General features: G+C 39.3%; 1 protein-coding gene across 4 annotated transcripts in view; it reads right to left on the bottom strand.

Annotated features, from left to right (window-relative positions):
- Positions 1–18,493, bottom strand: part of LOC126355007 (folliculin) — a 149,329-nt gene that overhangs the window by 81,166 nt on the left and 49,670 nt on the right. For 3 of the 4 annotated variants that reach the window (XM_050005138.1, XM_050005141.1, XM_050005139.1), the window contains exons 2-4: positions 11,240–11,458; positions 10,862–11,008; positions 10,487–10,708 (exon numbers count right to left, since the gene is read on the bottom strand). In XM_050005138.1, the coding sequence (XP_049861095.1) occupies positions 10,487–10,708; positions 10,862–11,008; positions 11,240–11,437 (567 nt within the window). In that variant the 5' untranslated portion in view covers positions 11,438–11,458. Of the gene's footprint in view, positions 1–10,486; positions 10,709–10,861; positions 11,009–11,239; positions 11,459–13,179; positions 13,199–18,493 lie in introns of those variants that run through there. The other variant, XM_050005140.1, reaches the window with a different exon arrangement.

Genomic DNA, 18,493 nt, shown 5'->3' on the forward strand with positions numbered 1-18,493 from the left:
TTCCAGGCACACACTTTACCACTAGACCACCAGACCCCACTTTTGCAAATATAATACTAGAGATAGAAATGACTTAAACTGTCCATTACTCAGCCTTAGTGTGGCACAGAATGGAGTGAGGTACTCAGTTATAAAACCTTTGACCACCTATCCTCTTAAAAGCAAGTTATACAGAAAACAAGCAGAACCTAACCTCGACTGATTTAACAGAGTAAGATCAGTTATAGAACACTTCTCACGCACTCCAAGCTATTTTAAGTAAGCAATCCAATCAAAGGCTAGTTTGCACAAGAGTTCTACCAATAACGAACAGAACTGTAAGTACTGAAAACCAAACCAATATCAGATACGCATGCACTTCACTAATCAAATTACAACTGACTCAGACCAGTTCAGGGACAGCCTATATGCAAGAGCCTGGCACTGTCCTCAGAGTAAGTGCCATCTAGGTAATGGTGCCATGGCAGTCAACAGTAATGTTGAGCCAGCTACTCAGTTTCCACATTGAGGTAGGGTGATATGACTAAATCCCCCCAGCAGTGACCACGGGGGGGGGGGGGGGGGGGGGGGGGGGGGCAGGAAAATGTAGGTAATGTGAAACTGGAGGAGCTGCCACTGGGGGAGGGGAGGGTAGTTGGTGGACCGAAGTCCATGGGTGCCACTGTGAAAGGCTGAGGCAGGACAAGGCTCAATGGAAGATGTACAAGCTAGAGGTCCATCATGGGTGGAGAAACAGAGGGCTGTTGAACAGAGTGTTGAAGGCAAAGTTGATTTTAGTGGCACTGCAGAAGTCCATGGGACGAGGGCACAATATATATATATATATATATATATATATATATATATATATATATATATATATATATATATATATTATGGACCAACAGGTTGAGTAATATCAAAACTCATACAATCCCACCGGGAGGACCCATCCAGAAGAAAGAGGCCTTTATGACGACATGCGCCAGTGCCAGGTGCAACATGTCTGAGTGGGTGCAGCGATAAGTGATTGGGCTGTGGCCTTCAATTGTGGTGGCCCTGTAAGTTGCTACAAAACTACAGGTTTGGGCATCACTTTTCTGTATGAGACAGCCACTATATAATCCTCCATTTGTTCAAGTCCATTGATTAAGAGGAGGAACACAAAATACGTCATGGATGGTTGTGAGTTCAAGGTTATGGAGACGGTCCTCTGGAGATGCACTGATAACTAGGATATCACAAAGGTATGTGGCATAGTTTGAAAGACCTTGTATTAATTGATCCATAAAATTATGGAATATGACAGTGCTGAAGAGATTGCAAACTGTTTCCAATTTTAATGTTATAGGCCATACTTACTCTATGTAAGCTAGTGCTGCAGTGTCCAAGAGAATTTGAAAATATGCATGTGAAAAGTTAATTTCACTGAATAACATACAATGGGCTAGTTTTGAAAAGTTTTGGTAGTTTTCATCTGGGTCAGTAGGGGATATGTTTCCACTCTAGCCAGTGCATTTATCATTACTTTACAATCATCATGAATTCTTATGGTATCATTAGGTTTTTGTACTGTTACCAATGGAGTGGCCCATATACTATGGGCAATAGGTGTTAACACAAGTCTGTCTAGTTCTGTTTTAAAAGCATCTTTCGGAGCCATGGGTGCAAGGCAGGCTTCGAAAAGTGCAAGGCTGTAGTCTCCTCAAGAGTTACATGAGCTTCAAAATCAGTTGCCTCTCTTAATCCAAGTGAGAAAATTTGAGCACGTTTATCACAGAGGGCCTTTACTTGATGCTAGGCCCTTAGGACTGCATGAAATGTAGTGTTTGATAAACAGAAATCTTAACGGTTGGAAACAGAGTATTATAAAAACGTTATCCACTGTAGCATCAGCTACCACAAGAAAATCCATTGGATGAGTGATCTGGTTGTGAATACAACTGGAAGTTTTTCTAGCAAGGGCACGTGATGAGATCCATAGGCCCAAAAGATTGTCTCGGCTACCTGCAAGGGTGGCAACCATAATCTCAAGGAAGTGGACTAGTTTACAAAGGCTGCAAAAGCATCAGTGTCTAGAAGTATTTTTAAAGGGTGTTTGCCTAGAAATACATCTAAGTACATTTGCTAGTTTGTATTCTGAGACATCTGCACCTCCACAGATTTATCATTCACTTGGTTCACTTCAATAAGTTGGGGCACATTTTATTTACAAATGTTCCTTTTTGTCACTCCTGTTGAAAGTTGCAAGCCAGTTAGGGACCAGCTGCTGCTGATGTGGCCTATCGTCAGTGGTGTAGGTGTTTATGAAGTCATCCAGGCTCCCGAGCAGGTGAGGGCACCACTGGAGATGATGTCTCACAATACAGGTGCCAGAGAACTGACTACCACAATGTCGTTTTCCATCATAAACAAACTAAACGGTGCATGAGCAGTTTCATGGGCTTCAGTTATTTGCATTGCTTCCATCAGAGAAGGATCCAGGATCCTTAATGTGTGGTCCCTCACGTCTGACAAGGAACCCCTTGAATGCAAGGTTGCAAAGGGCCAATGAAGTTTACAGCATTCCCAAATATTGTCAACCATGCAATCACAACATTGGCTGTTAATGGCAACAGGGGCCGGGACTGGCGGTATCCACTGGTGAACACAGCATAACGCTAAGGAGTGTTGCTGAACTGCTTTGTCATCGAGTAACTCACAACAGTGCTATAGTGCTAGTGGTGTTGATACAAAGCAGAGCAACAGCTATGATAAACAAAGCAAAATTGCATTATATCTACGACAATAGCTGCCAAAGTTGACATTTCATCTGAAAGGAACCCACGGAATTTTGCAGAGTGAGACTGAAGAGGCAGATGAAATATTATTGTTTCTGAAAGATGAGCCAGTGGAACACATGGTGTTGTATACATTCAACTGTGCGAACAATGTACATGAGGAGTACAATGACGATGACACATGCTTAACAAGTGAAAAGTATACCGACATACGTATTGAGCCACATAGTTACCCATTCTTGTCAGAAAGAGAGCAGCTGTGGCCAAGCAGTTCTAGGCGCTTCAACAGAACCGTGCTGCTGCTACGGTCACAGGTTAAAATCCTGCCTCGGGCATGGATTTGTGTGATGTCCTTAGGTTAGTTAGGTTTAAGTAATTCTAAGTCTAGGGGACTGATGACCTCAGATGTTAAGTCCATAGTGCTTAGAGCCATTTGAACCATTTGAAAGGGAGCAGCAAAGCCCATCTCCAGTGAAACATAGTAAAAGCCAAGTGTTGTTAAACGTAATTATTCAAATGGACGAACCTCTACAACATAGTGACAAAACAATAATGAACAGATTTTGAATAAGTCTGCAATAATATGACTGTGTAGTGCATAAGAGAAACTACAGATGTATAAGGGAGGACCAGGCGCACTTGTTACAAAAACTAGTGTTTGCCCATTTCAAGGATGCTCGATACATGAACCCTCCCATGAACCATGGACCTTGCCGTTGGTGGGGAGGCTTGCGTGCCTCAGCGATACAGATGGCCGTACCGTAGGTGCAACCGCAATGGAGGGGTATCTGTTGAGAGGCCAGACAAACATGTGGTTCCTGAAGAGGGGCAGCAGCCTTTTCAGTAGTTGCAGGGGCAACAGTCTGGATGATTGACTGATCTGGCCTTGCAACATTAACCAAAACGGCCTTGCTGTGCTGGTACTGCAAACGGCTGAAAGCAAGGGGAAACTACAGCCGTGATTTTTCCCGAGGATATGCAGCTTTACTGTATTATTAAATGATGATGGCGTCCTCTTGGGTAAAATGTTCCGGAGGTAAAATAGTCCCCCATTCGGATCTACGAGCGGGGACTACTCAGGAGGACATCGTTATCAGGAGAAAGAAAACTGGCGTTCTACGGATCGGAGTGTGGAATGTCAGATCCCTTAATCGGGCAGGTAGGTTAGAAAATTTAAAAAGGGAAATGGCTAGGTTAAAGTTAGATATAGTGGGAATTAGTGACGTTCGGTGGCAGGAGGAACAAGACTTGTCAGGTGAATACAGGGTTATAAATACAAAATCAAATAGGGGTAATTCAGGAGTAGGTTTAATAATGAATAAAAAAATAGGAGTGTGGGTAAGCTACTACAAACAGCATCGTGAATGCATTATTGTGGCCAAAGCCCATGCCTACTACAGTAGTACAAGTTTATATGCCAACTAGCCCTGCAGATGATGAAGAAATTGATGAAATGTATGATGAGATAAAAGAAATTATTCAGGTAGTGAAGGGAGACGAAAATTTAATAGTCATGGGTGACTGGAATTCGTCAGTTGGAAAAGGGAGAGAAGGAAACATAGTAGGTGATTATGGATTGGGGCTAAGAAATGAAAGAGGAAGCCGTCTGGTAGAATTTTGCACAGAGCATAACTTAATCATAGCTAACACTTGGTTCAAGAATCATAAAAGAAGGTTGTATACATGGAAGAATCCTGGAGATACTAAAAGGTATCAGATAGATTATATAATGGTAAGACAGAGATTTAGGAATCAGATTTTAAATTGTAGGACATTTCCAGGGGCAGATGTGGACTCTGACCACAATCTATTGGTTATGACCTGTAGGTTAAAACTGAAGAAACTGCAAAAAGGTGGGAATTTAAGGACATGGGATCTGGATAAGCTGAAAGAACCAGAGGTTGTACAGAGTTTCAAGGAGAGCATAAGGGAACAATTGACAGGAATGGGGGAAAGAAACACAGTAGAAGAAGAATGGGTAGCTCTGAGGGATGAAGTAGTGAAGGCAGCAGAAGATAAAGTAGGTAAAAAGACGAGGGCTGCTAGAAATCCTTGGGTAACAGAAGAAATATTGAATTTAATTGATGAAAGGAGAAAATATAAAAATGCAGTAAATGAAGCAGGCAAAAAGAAATACAAACGTCACAAAAATGAGATTGACAGGAAGTGCAAAATGGCTAAGCAGGGATGGCTAGAGGACAAATGTAAGGATGTAGAAGCTTATCTCACTAGTGGTAAGATAGATACTGCCTACAGGAAAATTAAAGAGACCTTCGGAGAGAAGAGAACCACGTGTATGAATATCAAGAGCTCAGATGACAACCCAGTTCTAAGCAAAGAAGGGAAGGCAGAAATGTGGAAGGAGTATATAGATGGTTTATACAAGGGCGATGTACTTGAGGACAATATTATGGAAATGGAAGAGGATGTAGATGTAGATGAAATGAGAGATCAGATACTGCGTGAAGAGTTTGACAGAGCTCTGTAAGACCTGAGTCGAAACAAGGCCCCCAGAGTAGACAACATTCCATTAGAGCTACTGACGGCCTTGGGAGAGCCAGTCCTGACAAAACTCTACCATCTGGTGAGCAAGATGTATGAGACAGGTGAAATACCCTCAGACTTCAAGAAGAATATAATAATTCCAATCCCAAAGAAAGCAGGTGTTGACAGATGTGAAAATTACCGAACTATCAGTTTAATAAGTCACAGCTGCAAAATACTAATGCGAATTCTTTACAGACGAATGGAAAAACTGGTAGATGCAGACCTCGGGGAGGATCAGTTTGGATTCCGTAGAAATGTTGGAACATGTGAGGCAATACTGACCTTACGACTTATCTTAGAAGAAAGATTAAGAAAAGGCAAACCTACGTTTTTAGCATTTGTAGACTTAGAGAAAGCTTTTGACAATGTTGACTGGAATACTCTCTTTCAAATTCTGAAGGTGGCAGGGGTAAAATACAGGGAGCAAAAGGCTATTTGCAATTTGTACAGAAACCAGATGGCAGTCATAAGAGTTGAGGGGCATGAAAGGGAAGCAGTGGTTGGGAAAGGAGTGAGACAGCGTTGTAGCCTCTCCCTGATGTTATTCAATCTGTATATTGAGCAAGCAGTAAAGGAAACAAAAGAAAAATTTGGAGTAGGTATTACAATTCATGGAGAAGAAGTAAAAACTTTGAGGTTTGTCGATGACATTGTAATTCTGTCAGAGACGGCAAAGGACTTGGAAGAGCAGTTGAACGGAATGGACAGTGTCTTGAAAGGAGGATATAAGATGAACATCAACAAAAGCAAAACGAGGATAAATGGAATGTAGTCAAATTAAATCAGGTTATGCTGAGGGAACTAGATTAGGAAATGAGACACTTAAAATAGTAAAGGAGTTTTGCTATTTGGGGAGCAAAATAACTGATGATGGTCGAAGTAGAGAGGATATAAAATGTAGACTGGCAATGGCAAGAAAAGCGTTTATGAAGAACAGAAATTTGTTAACATCGAATATAGATTTATGTATCAGGAAGTCGTTTCTGAAAGTATTTGTATGGAGTGTAGCCATGTATGGAAGTGAAACATGGACGATAACTAGTTTGGACAAGAAGAGAATAGAAGCTTTCGAAATGTGGTGCTACAGAAGAATGCTGAAGATTAGATGGGTAGATCACATAACTAATGAGGAGGTGTTGAATAGGATTGGGGAGAAGAGAAGTTTGTGGCACAGCTTGACTAGAAGAAGGGATTGGTTGGTAGGACATGTTCTGAGGCATCAAGGGATCACAAATTTAGCGTAGGAGGGCAGCGTGGAGGGTAAAAATCGTAGAGGGAGACGAAGAGATGAATACAGTAAGCAGATTCAGAAGGATGTAGGTTGCAGTAGGTACTGGGAGATGAAGAGGCTTGCACAGGATAGAGCGGCATGGAGAGCTGCATCAAACCAGTCTCAGGACTGAAGACAACAACAACAACAACATGACAGTGACCTACTATGTTATGCATATCAAATTACACATGACATAGATTATAGTGATTTCAAGGGAAACAGTTGATTGTTGCATAACTTCAAAGAGTGCTACAAAATTGGAAGACATAAGATAACAAAATTTCTAATAAAGTGTCAACTTGAGAATGCACAGCAAACTGTGGAGTCAGACCAAATATTTGTAGATGAAATAAACAAACTTATTCTTTAGTTCAGTATGAAATTTGTCGCAAGCTCTGAACAATTGAAATTTGAAGAGGAAATGTGTATGAAAGGAACCATGGAAATCAGAGATGTATCAAGATCACCTAACATCAATGCCTTAACACATTTGTATACAATTATGCCAACGGTTACATGGATAGTAAACTGGCTGGAAAGTTATTTATTGTGCTGCGAGAAGTTGGAGGTGCTCTTCCACCTATGATTCTTTCTCCTTTGTGTGATCTTGCAAGGGCAGTAGGGAATATTTACATCACAGAAAGCAAGAGTGTTGTAAGAACAGCTGGTTAATATAATTTGCTTTTGCCTGATTCCTGGTCTGTATATAAAAATTATACAACTTCAGAGCAAACAATCCTTCTGAAAAGTGTGTGACATTACAGTTCATACTACCTGGAACCACTGGATTAATTCAGCCACCATTAGTTTTCTTTTTCCCCCTATAAAACATATTATCACACTACCTGCAGCTATGCCTTAAAAGATAGCCAGTTTCACTATAAGCCCCACAACAGACTGTTTCACATTCAGTTGCATGCTATCACATTCCATCAGTTTTCATTACCCTGTTACACCAACATGATTCTATACACATTCTTCAAGAGTGGATACCTAGCTGAACGTCCTGGTTGGTTTGTAACTCCCAAGGAGTTTGCTTTCAATATTGATAGTGTGAACATTTGTGATCATTCTGGGATGACATTTTTCATTCAGTGTTCAGAGTCCAAGTTAATGGTTTGTTTTGAACATTTCTGGAATGTTGACCACATCCTGTAGAAGATTGATTTCTGCACCTTCCAGTCTCTTTTCCTGTCACCCTCCTGATGCACATGGTGAGTCATTAGCAGCAAATATTTTTCCTGTCACAATTGTTAACACATTGCTTGCAAATGAGCCTTACTAAGGATTAAACTTGCACTAAGGGGTTCCTTGTGAGTTGGACAAAAGCCACACAATCATGCTGTAAACGCGTGTGGCACAGAAGACATACTTGTTAAAATTGCTAGTGCTTGCACTGGCTGTGATATTGCTCCCTTAAGGTAATGATAATCTCCCTTGGTTGGTGTCAGTAGTTGTTGAAGTTCCTCCACAGCTGAAAAACCATGCTCTTGTCTAATTACAAAAATTTCCAAGGTTCGATTTGCAAGCTTCACAGTATAACATCATTGCCACTTTTGTAAAGGCGAGTTACACACAAAACATGCTGGCAAGTGGGAACTCACACTGATTTATTTGACAAAGTTATACTGGTTACAGACTACTTCCAGAGGAGTGCTAGCTATTTTAAAAAAGCAGTCAGCCAAAAAGTCCAGCTCGCACAAAATCAGAGTTTTTTCAATAACAAACAGAGCCAGAATTGTAAAATCAATATACCAATACGTGGTACTTCATTGATTGAATTGCAGCAACTCAGACTGGGCCAGTTTATATGAGAAGGTATGGCGTGGTCACATCAGAGGGGCTCCTGATGATAGGTGTCATCTGGATAGTGGCACCACAGTAGTCGTCAGTTAATGTTGAACCAGCTACTCAGTTTCCATAGTGATGTTGAGTGGTACCACTACAATAAGTTGGTTGGTTGGTTTGCAGGGGTTGAAGGGATCAGACTACAAAGGCCATCGGTCCCCTACAATAAGTAATAAAATTAACTTCAAACACAAACTGAAATCATATCTACTTGACTACAATTTCTTCTAAAAATAAAAGTTACATTATCTACCTTCCCATCTCAAGTCAACATGATTCTGCACACAGTTCACAGGCATGAAAGAGTGTCTGTACTAGACTTTGAATTCCAATATAAGTTTGTAGGATTTGATAACAGTAGAAGATCTGATATTTATTCCATGGACCCACCTACAATTTATAATTACAGCTTTAAGGCAAATGAGGGTCTGCATTTCTTATAAATCTATGTACTTCATCAGCAAACATGCAGATACTACTCTATGTTCTGATTCAGTTGATGGCTGCAAATGGTTATGAGAATGTGCCCCCAAATAGTCTACACTAAAAATGGACTATAATTTTCTGCACTAAATGATCTGTGACACAGTTCATTGTTTTATTGTTCATTAATGTGGAACATTCTCACTTGTATCTTCATATCAGCAGTGTGCTAACACAAACTTGTTGTCTTAACACATACTCTCTTTCTCTCTAAATGGTGATCTATCTTTCTATAGCTCTACAGTCACATTATTGTCAACTCATGTGATCATTATTGCACAAGAGGACAAGACACTCTATTAAGTTAATGCATCCACACTTTCATTGTACTAATTTATATGACGTGAGTTATAACTTCATCCATTGCAGGGAATTTTATTTACTTAATAAAGTTACTATTAGCAGATGTTTACAATTTTGTGTAACCCATACCTTATGTATTACTTCTTTACAATGAGCAAATGACAATAAATAAGGCACAGTACACGTGATTTTTGAATGCAAACTTTTAATAAACTGAAGGGAAACCTCATAGTTTAAAACAACTTAAACATATTAGTTCAGTAACTTTAGCTTTGCATGTAATTGTCTATTTTCATGAAGGCAATGCCAGAAATTTTGCTTCTTTTTATTTGTCAACATTACACAGAAAAATACTCAAAGGCAATATTCTAGACTTACGTTGGTCTAGCCAAATATGGCATGCTGTGTATTAAAAAATGTATATTTTTTGTGGTCTTCTGATTTTAACTTACACAAGAGTTTATAAACTTCTAAGCAAGTAGGTGAAAGGAGCCTCACAGTCAATAGTCTTCACCTCATTCATGATTCAAAGACCCCAGCCAGACAACACCACAATGTGTCTGACATGAAGTTCTCATTCTTTCTAATAGTCTGTCTCTCAGACTTTCTAGTTTTCATTTTGATGCATATTTTTTTTTCTTTGTGTAATTTTTTTCTGTTTATAGTACTCACCTTGGTCCTGCACACAGTTTTAATCTACCAGGAAGTTTCATATCAGCGCACACTCTGCTGCAGAGTGAAAATCTCATTCTGGAAACATCCCCCAGGCTGTGGATAATGCCATGTCTCCGCAATATCTTTTCTTTCAGGAGTGCTAGTTCTGCAAGGTTTGCAGGTGAGCTTCTGTAAAGTTTGGAAGGTAGAAGACGAGTACTGGCAGAAGTAAAGCTATGAGGACGCGGCGTGAGTCGTGCTTGGGTAGGTCAGTTGGTAGAGCACTTGCCCGCGAAAGGCAAAGGTCCTGAGTTCGAGTCTTGGTCCTGTACACAGTTTTAATCTACCAGGAAGTTTCATATCAGCGCACACTCCGCTGCAGAGTGAAAATCTCACTCTGAAAACTACATTTATCTATTATTAATTCTTAAAATACCACAATTAAATTATTGTGAGAAGAAATACCTCATTTTTAGGTCTTTCTCTGAAGTTCAGACATTTAATAATTATTTTTAGACACTGAATAAATTTTTGTACATCATGAATTTCAGTTTATCAAACTGCTTCCAAATTGCAACTACTTAATTTCAAATAGTGCAAAAAGTGATTTATTTCCTACCTTACATGCTTTGGCCTGCATCTCTTCAATAATTGCCTTCATGTTCTTGACAAGAAATGGCCACGAATTCAGTAGGAATAACTTATCTCGCATCAGTATTGTTAGGCTGTACCATCGATGAAAGCCCCTTGCTTGTGCGTCTTTCAGAAAAAAGGTATGACTTAAAACGTGACCTCTTATCTCATCCCCAAAAAATACAGGCCCTTCTTTCCCTGGGCTTACCTAAGTATGGAAAAAAACATAATGAAATGTGAAAATTCATACCTCTTACATTGCAAGGAATACACTCCTGGCATACATTCCAATTGTGATATAAATACTGTAAATCAACTATAGTTAACAAAATGAAAATTGTGATTCTTATCTTTCTCTTACCTCACAACTAAGACTACGGATGCAAGCCTGACGAACTAATGTTGCGATGCTATGGTGAAGCGGATGGCGTGTGCTGACATAACTTGTACGGTTTTCATGGTCATTGCTGATGAACCCAAGATATTGCATATTGAATGACTGGCATGCCTATGAACAAATATTTCAGGCTAAATTTATATTCCAATTTAATTACTTGCATTTTGTTTACACATACTTCATCAGTCCACACTGTTGAAAGCCCTAAATCATATTGCCATAAAACAAGATGATTACTAAATTTCAATGAGCATATTACATTACAAAGAAAGCCACAATCCAAAAAAATAACTAATGTTCTTACTGAATAAACATATCATCCCTTTTATAAGTTTGACAAACCTCACAAGAATTGCTTGCAGGAGATTCTGCAGCTGAGTTGAGAACATTAACTTTTCCATAGAACTTTTTGTGTTTACTTTCATCTGTAGCAGCATTATACAATGGATCATCTTCAGTATCATGAAAGGTCTGTGTGCAAAATAACACACTGGGTCCATGGAGTTCACAGAAATGGTTCAATGATATCACAGCATTCATTTCAATTGATCACATTAGTACCTGAAAATAAAAGTATTTTTTCACCATCAAGGAAAGCAACATTCAAAGTTAACAATGTTGTTAAACTTTTTATGATGCCATTTTAACTATATGCTATGGACATGCAAAATTGTGGTCACAATGGAAGCATGTAGAACTGCCACCATTATTGTCTCATGAAAAGAGAACACTCTTGTGCAATTCAAACAAATTGCTCTTACTCTATCTATAAACAAATTAGTAAGTTAATGTAAACTGACATACATTCAATGAAAGGAAACCTTGGGAACTATTCTAATGGCCTACTGTACATTAAAGCAGTCTCGTTATCAGAATATTTCCTTGTAAAATACTCAGAATTTGTTATGATGCCTTCATGACGACTAACATCAACAAAAATGCACTGCTCCTTCTCATTTTAAGAATTACTGTCTCAGTGAGGATATATTACATATGTATCTGCAGCTCATAGGAAGAGAACAAAACAGATTTGTATATTGTCTGCTTCATATCTAGTATGGTATTCCCTCTCAGCAGAATGAAGTGTGAATTTTCCCCCTTCCTCATTACAACAAAGGTGTGCTGAAAAGTAATGCCTCCGAATTCTTTAATCTGTTCTCAGTACTGGATGAGGAGTTACAGGTCAAGCATATTACTGGTCGACTTTCCTGCTTCACTGATGCAAGTTGCAGCCCTCTGTTGCTATGGGGCTCTGAACTGTAGCGTGTAATATGGCGATAAGTAATCTAACCATGTCAGTGCATGAGAAACAGTGCACCATAATAGAGTTTCTAACTGCAGAAAAAGTTTGTCCACACATGGAGCACCCTCACCTTCAGCATGACAATGCAGACCATGCACAAGCAACACCTGTAACAACCCAATGCTTTGGGTTCACTGTCACTGAGACCCTCCATACAGTCCGTCTTGACTCTATCTGATTTTCACGTGTCTTCAAAACTTAAAGAAAACTTTCAAGGACTTCATTTTGACAGCGATGAAGCGGTGCAAGCAGAGGTGAGGTTGTGGCCCCATCAACAAAACAAACATTCTACAGTGACAGTAACAACGAACTGGTCTCTCACTGGGAGAAATGTGTTCATTGACAAGGTGAGAAACAAATATATAGACATGAACAATAAGAATATGGAATGTTAATAAAGCTTATTTTATTTAAAAAGCCTTAAGAGTTTTCACATGAAAAAATCTGGAGGCATTACTTTTCAGCCTCCCTCATAAAATAGCAAGAGTTATAGTCCAATTTAAGCTCAGAATTAAATATCAGTGAGCTGAGATGCTAACAGTTTGTAAGATGATCAAAAAAAATCATGTGATACATAGTCCTCTCTTTAGAGGATACTTCATATTTGTGCTTTACACACAAAGTAACCAGCATTGTTTTAACAGCATTCCATTAATCATGTAAATAAGTTCTAGAATAACTCCTGCAGAATAATTCCTGGTATTGGCAAAGCATCACCAGAACATTTGGAGGTATTTGGTGGCTTAGAGTGAAGTTTTAGAACCATTCTCATTTCAAAGCAACTGAGTGTCAAGCAATAGAGATCATGTCTCTCCAGAGCAGGAAAGCTTCTACAATACTTAATATTCACAATATTTTACAGACTATAAGACACACTTTAAGTATTAACAATTTTTTTTGAAATAACAGTTCTGCCACTGTTGTTATTAGATTGCAAAGCCACACTAAAAAAATTCTTAGTTAATAAAACTGAACTGACCTTTAAAATCTCTGAACATCATCACTTGAACTTTCTACTTCTACTTCTACTTCTTCTTCTTCTTCTTCCTCCTCCTCCTCCTTCTCCTCATTGTCACTGTTGCACTCTTCATGTATAAGGTGGTCTTCACTGCCATCAAGAGTGTTACTTATGCCACATTTATTGAAACATTTAACAATAATGTCTTCTCTTGCTCTAGACCATGACAGCATGAATTCATGTTGGGTTTCATCCATCATCCATTTGTACCATTCCGCTCTTATATATGCTTTAAATGGTTTATTTATCAAGACATCAAGAGGCTGCAATTGTGCAGTAAGTCCTCCTGGAATAACAGCTAGGTTAGTATTTCCGTCTCTTATTTTCTCTTTCACAGACTTTTTCAAATGTATACTAAACTGATCTAGAGCAAGAAGAGAACTTTTTTTTCAATAAAGCACCTTTCCTTCTCTTCCACACTCTGTTAATCCACAATTTCGTACCAGTGCTTCCAACCAACCCTTGTCATGTACACTGGTGGTATTTCAGAAGGTTTTGGCATGTTTTTGGACTTAAAATGATCATTGGATTAAGTTTAGTACTGTGTGCACAACATGAAAGGGCCACAAGGTAGTTCATCTTTTCATGTCCACTTTTTTTTTTTTTTTTTTTTTAGCTACAGTTTTAGCACCTTTTATGGCAACAGTTCTGTTACTCTCCACATCAAACGTCAGAGGAGTTTTTTCCATATTTGTTATTTGGCTTAGTTCCACACTAGTTTTGTTTCACTGTTGAATAATAAAGCAATGGAAAGATAATATTTTCTCTTCATAGTTTTGTGGCATTTTCTGAGATATTTTCGTTTTGGTTCGCATGCTAAATCCATGACGCTTCGTTAAGCTGTACGACCAACCAACTCCACCCTTAAAGTCTGTGCCAGCTACTGTAGTGCTAGCTTACGAGCATGTTTTTAAATCATTTTTGTATTAATTTCAATGGCATTTTGACGGTATCCTTGAATCCATTTCAATAAATCATTGGCTATTTTGCATTCAGTCCTCTACTTGCACATTTAGTCTTCCTCATTTTCTTTACTTCTTTGCTACATACCAATAGTGAATGGTTTTTTGTGTTGGTGGTGGGCTGAAATGCCACTCAGCTGCTCTGTTTCCATGTTCTTCTGCATATGCTATTACTTTCCATTTAAAACCCGCATAACATTAATGCCTTTTATTTGTTTCCCCATTAAAAAACTAGCTATTAACAAAACCATTGTACCGTTACTGATAACACAAATCACCTTCAATTCAAGTTCACTGGCACCGTAGACTGCAATGATGCATAATAGGCCAGGCAGAGTTCGGAGTTTTTGATGGTGGGGCGCGAGGGAGACAGTGTTAGAAAGCTTGTGAATCCCTGCAACGCATGTTAATTGCATCAGTGCACTACTGCTGCCAGTTGAATACAATGTTGCCAATACAGAATACGTGGCCATTTTTAAGACTGGCAGGAATTTTACACTACTGGCCATTAAAATTGCTACACCAAGAAGAAATGCTGATAATAAAAGGGTATTCATTGGACAAATATATTATACTAGAACTGACATGTGATTACATTTTCACGCAATTTGGATGCATAGATCCTGAGAAATCAGTACCCAGAACAACCACCTCTGGCTGTAATAACAGCCTTGATACACCTGTCCATTGAGTCAAACAGAGCTTGGATGGCGTGTACAGATACAGCTGCCCATGCAGCTTCAACACGATACCACAGTTCATCAAGAGTAGTGACTTGCGTATTGTGATGAGGCAGTTGCTCTGCCACCATTGACCAGACATTTTCGGTTGGTGAGAGATCTGCAGAATGTACTGGCCAGGGCAGCAGTTGAAAATTTTCTGTATCCAGAAAGGCCCGTACAGGACTTGCAACATGTGGTCGCGTATTATCCTGCTGAAATGTAGGGTTTCGCAGGGATCGAATGAAGAGTAGAGCCACAGGTCGTAACACATCTGAAATGCAACGTCCACTGTTCAAAGTGTCGTCAATGCGAACAAGAGGTGACCGAGACATGTAACCAATGCCACACCATACCATAACACCGGATGATACTCCAGTATGGCGATGACAAATACACACTTCCAATGTGATTCACTGCAGTGTCGCCAAACATGGATGTGACTGTCATGATGCTGTAAACAGAACCTGGATTCATCCGAAAAAATGATGTTTTGCCATTCGTGCCATGGTCCATGCTGCTGCAAACATCGTCGAATTGTTCGTGCAGATGGTTGTTGTCTAGCACACGTCCCCATCTGTTGACTCAGGGATTGAGACGTGGCTGCACGATCCTTTACAGCCATGCGGATAAGATGCCTATCTCGACTGCTAGTGATACAAGGCCATTGGGATCCAGCACGGCATTCCGTATTACCCTCCTGAACTCACCGATTCCATATTCTGCAAACAGTCATTGGATCTCGACCAACGCAAGCAGCAATGTCTTGATATGATAAACCGCAATCACGATAGGCTACAATCCGACCTTTATCAAAGTCAGAAACTTGATGGTATGCATTTCTCCTCCTTACACGAGGCATCACAACCAAATTTCACAAGGCAATGCCGGTCAACTGCTGTTTGTGTATGAGAAATCGATTGGAAACTTTCCTCATGTCAGCACATTGTAGGTGTCGCCACCAATGCCAACCTGGTGTGAATGCTCTGAAAAGCTAATCATTTGCATATCACAGCATCTTCTTCCTGTCGGTTAAATTTCGCATCTGTAGCACGTCATCTTTGTGGTGTAGCAATTTTAATGGCCAGTAGTGTAAATCGAACACTGGACATTTTTAAATTAATTTCAAGTACCTGATTTTGGAGGCAATTTTTTGAAGAAAACAGTGTGTCTTGTACTCTGTAAAATATGGTACTAAAATGCAGACATTCTGTCTGACAAATGTCTTATACTGAGGAAGTTAATATTTGTGTTTTATATACCACATGTATGATAAGTTATTACAGCCCTGTCATTGTAGACCAAAAAAAGGTTGAATAGGTGAAAAAATTCTTGTATTTACAAATTTTTGAACAGTATTAGGAGGGGGAGCCATTAATAACATACTAAACATCTTAATGTAATTGGAATTGGACAGATAAAAAATCTACTCACCAAGCAGTGGCAGGAGAACACAGTCTGCCTAGTTGAAACTGCCTGGTTTCTGCCTTATGATCTATCCAGTTACATTACATAGCCAAAAATCAATTATTTTTGTAGCTGTACTACAAATCTTGATTGATGGAATGTGAGCATGGGAGTGTGGGGGCCTTTAAACATAACTTTTTTAGGTTTCTCTTGAGTAAATTGAAAACCATGGCTTCTAGTGAAAAAGTTCCCCAGTAAACAATTAACTACATTAAATTTACAGCAAAAGAGGCCCTTTTCATTTGTTTTCTTTAGGACTAACAGTTTCCACTTTGGCAAGGGGGGGGGAGGGGCGGAAAAATCACAGACTAATAAAAATGGTGTTGTAATGGTATAAAATTAATGTTTATTTTTAAGTGATGGAGGTTATGATCAAATATTAAATTGTGTACCGCATGTAAGTGCAGTAGAGCAATATTAATGATAGACTCGGTTCGCTGGCTGTAGCAGGGTGGAGGGAGGAAGATGGAAATTAGATGCATAAGGGATTGTGGTCATGCACTTCCCTCCTTCACAGGTCTGCAAACTGAAGATAGAGCAGGTGATTCTTCATTCTTTCTGCCCCAATATGTCACAAAAAGCAACTACAGGGCATATCATGAAGTTATACCAATGCTTCTACAGTGTGCCTTGTGGTGATGCAGTGTGCAAACTTGCCTGGAGGATGTTTATTTTCCACAATGTGCATTAACACTACATGAAATATATGTTTGTGTTACAAAAATACTTACACAGGAAACACATATGGACAGAATCTATGTAAATCTCTGTACACAGCTCTACACTGCTAGAGGGTAAATTGATTCTTAGTCATCATGTACGGCAGCTGTTGTGTTATGGTGAAAGCAAATTCTCTCACTAAACCACTGCTCACTTTTCAGTTTACAGGTGAACTATAAGTCCCTAGCATTTCCTGTTCAGTTCTCTTATGCGAGTAGAGAAACTAACTTCACCAAGATTGACAATCAATTAACTGAGAACTTATTTGCAGTTGTTAAGTGAGCTTTTATATAAAATATATTGGTATAAACAATGCAGCGTAGGTATGATGTTCTCAGAGACTTATCTAGCACTGGAGGAAAGGGATTGGATTGGTAAATGTGGCATGTTATTGCTATCTATCATAAATCTGTGTAACCACATTGTAGTTACTTGGTGGTGAATTCATGGATGACCAAGAAGTTAATGGGCTCCTCTCACCATTAATTGTGTTACTGATAAGGCTACATAAATCTTTTCCATTCAGAAACTGCTGGCTCTTGTAGAGTGGGCTGCAGTGATTGGAGCCACTTGCCAAACATCCATAGTATATCTTCTGAGGTGGGTGTGAATGTGTCTGATGGAGTGGGATTAATCATGTTAAAGTCTAGAACAGTAATCTGCTGCAATGCATTGCTTGACTTATGTTGAAATGTCTGAAGTTGTTTCATAACATCTAGATGACCTCCTTCTGTTGCAGACAGAACCGATTTAAGCCATTGGGCCTCTTGAGATGTTGTAAGAGCTGAGGCTGAGGTGACGCATTTCATATCCCTCATGCTCTGAAATGTATTCCAGCCATTGATAATGGAACCAACATTGTTGAAAATGTTGTACTTAGGGCCGGGTCTTCAGAATGGTAGAGAGTTGGCAACTACAGGTGTTGGACTGTCTTACATAATAGCCCACTTAACAACTGCAAATAAGAACTCATTTAATAAACTGAAAATAACTCTTCCATGTAAACACTAGCTCAATTAAGTTACTTTATCTACTCACATAAGGGAATTGGACAAGAAGTGCTGGGGAGATATAACCTGTCTATAAACTGAGAAGCAAGCAGCACTTCAGGTGGGGGAACTTGCCTTTCAGCAAAGAACACTATAGCCGCTGTACGTGATGACTAAGAATCATCTAGCAGAGCAGAGCTGTGTGCAGAGATTTATTCAGATTCTGTCTACACGAGTTTCCTGTGTATGTGTCATTAGTGACTCATATGTACATTACAAATAGTGTTAATGCACTTGTGGAAAATAAATATCCTGTAGGCACTGTGTCACCAGTGATTCACAAGGTGTGCCACAGAAGAGGCGATATAACTTTGTGACACACGCTGTATTTGCTTCTTGTGATGTAATGCAGTAGAGT

Source organism: Schistocerca gregaria, chromosome 3 (genome assembly GCF_023897955.1).
Source record: "Schistocerca gregaria isolate iqSchGreg1 chromosome 3, iqSchGreg1.2, whole genome shotgun sequence".
In the NCBI taxonomy this organism is placed as follows: domain Eukaryota; kingdom Metazoa; phylum Arthropoda; class Insecta; order Orthoptera; family Acrididae; genus Schistocerca; species Schistocerca gregaria.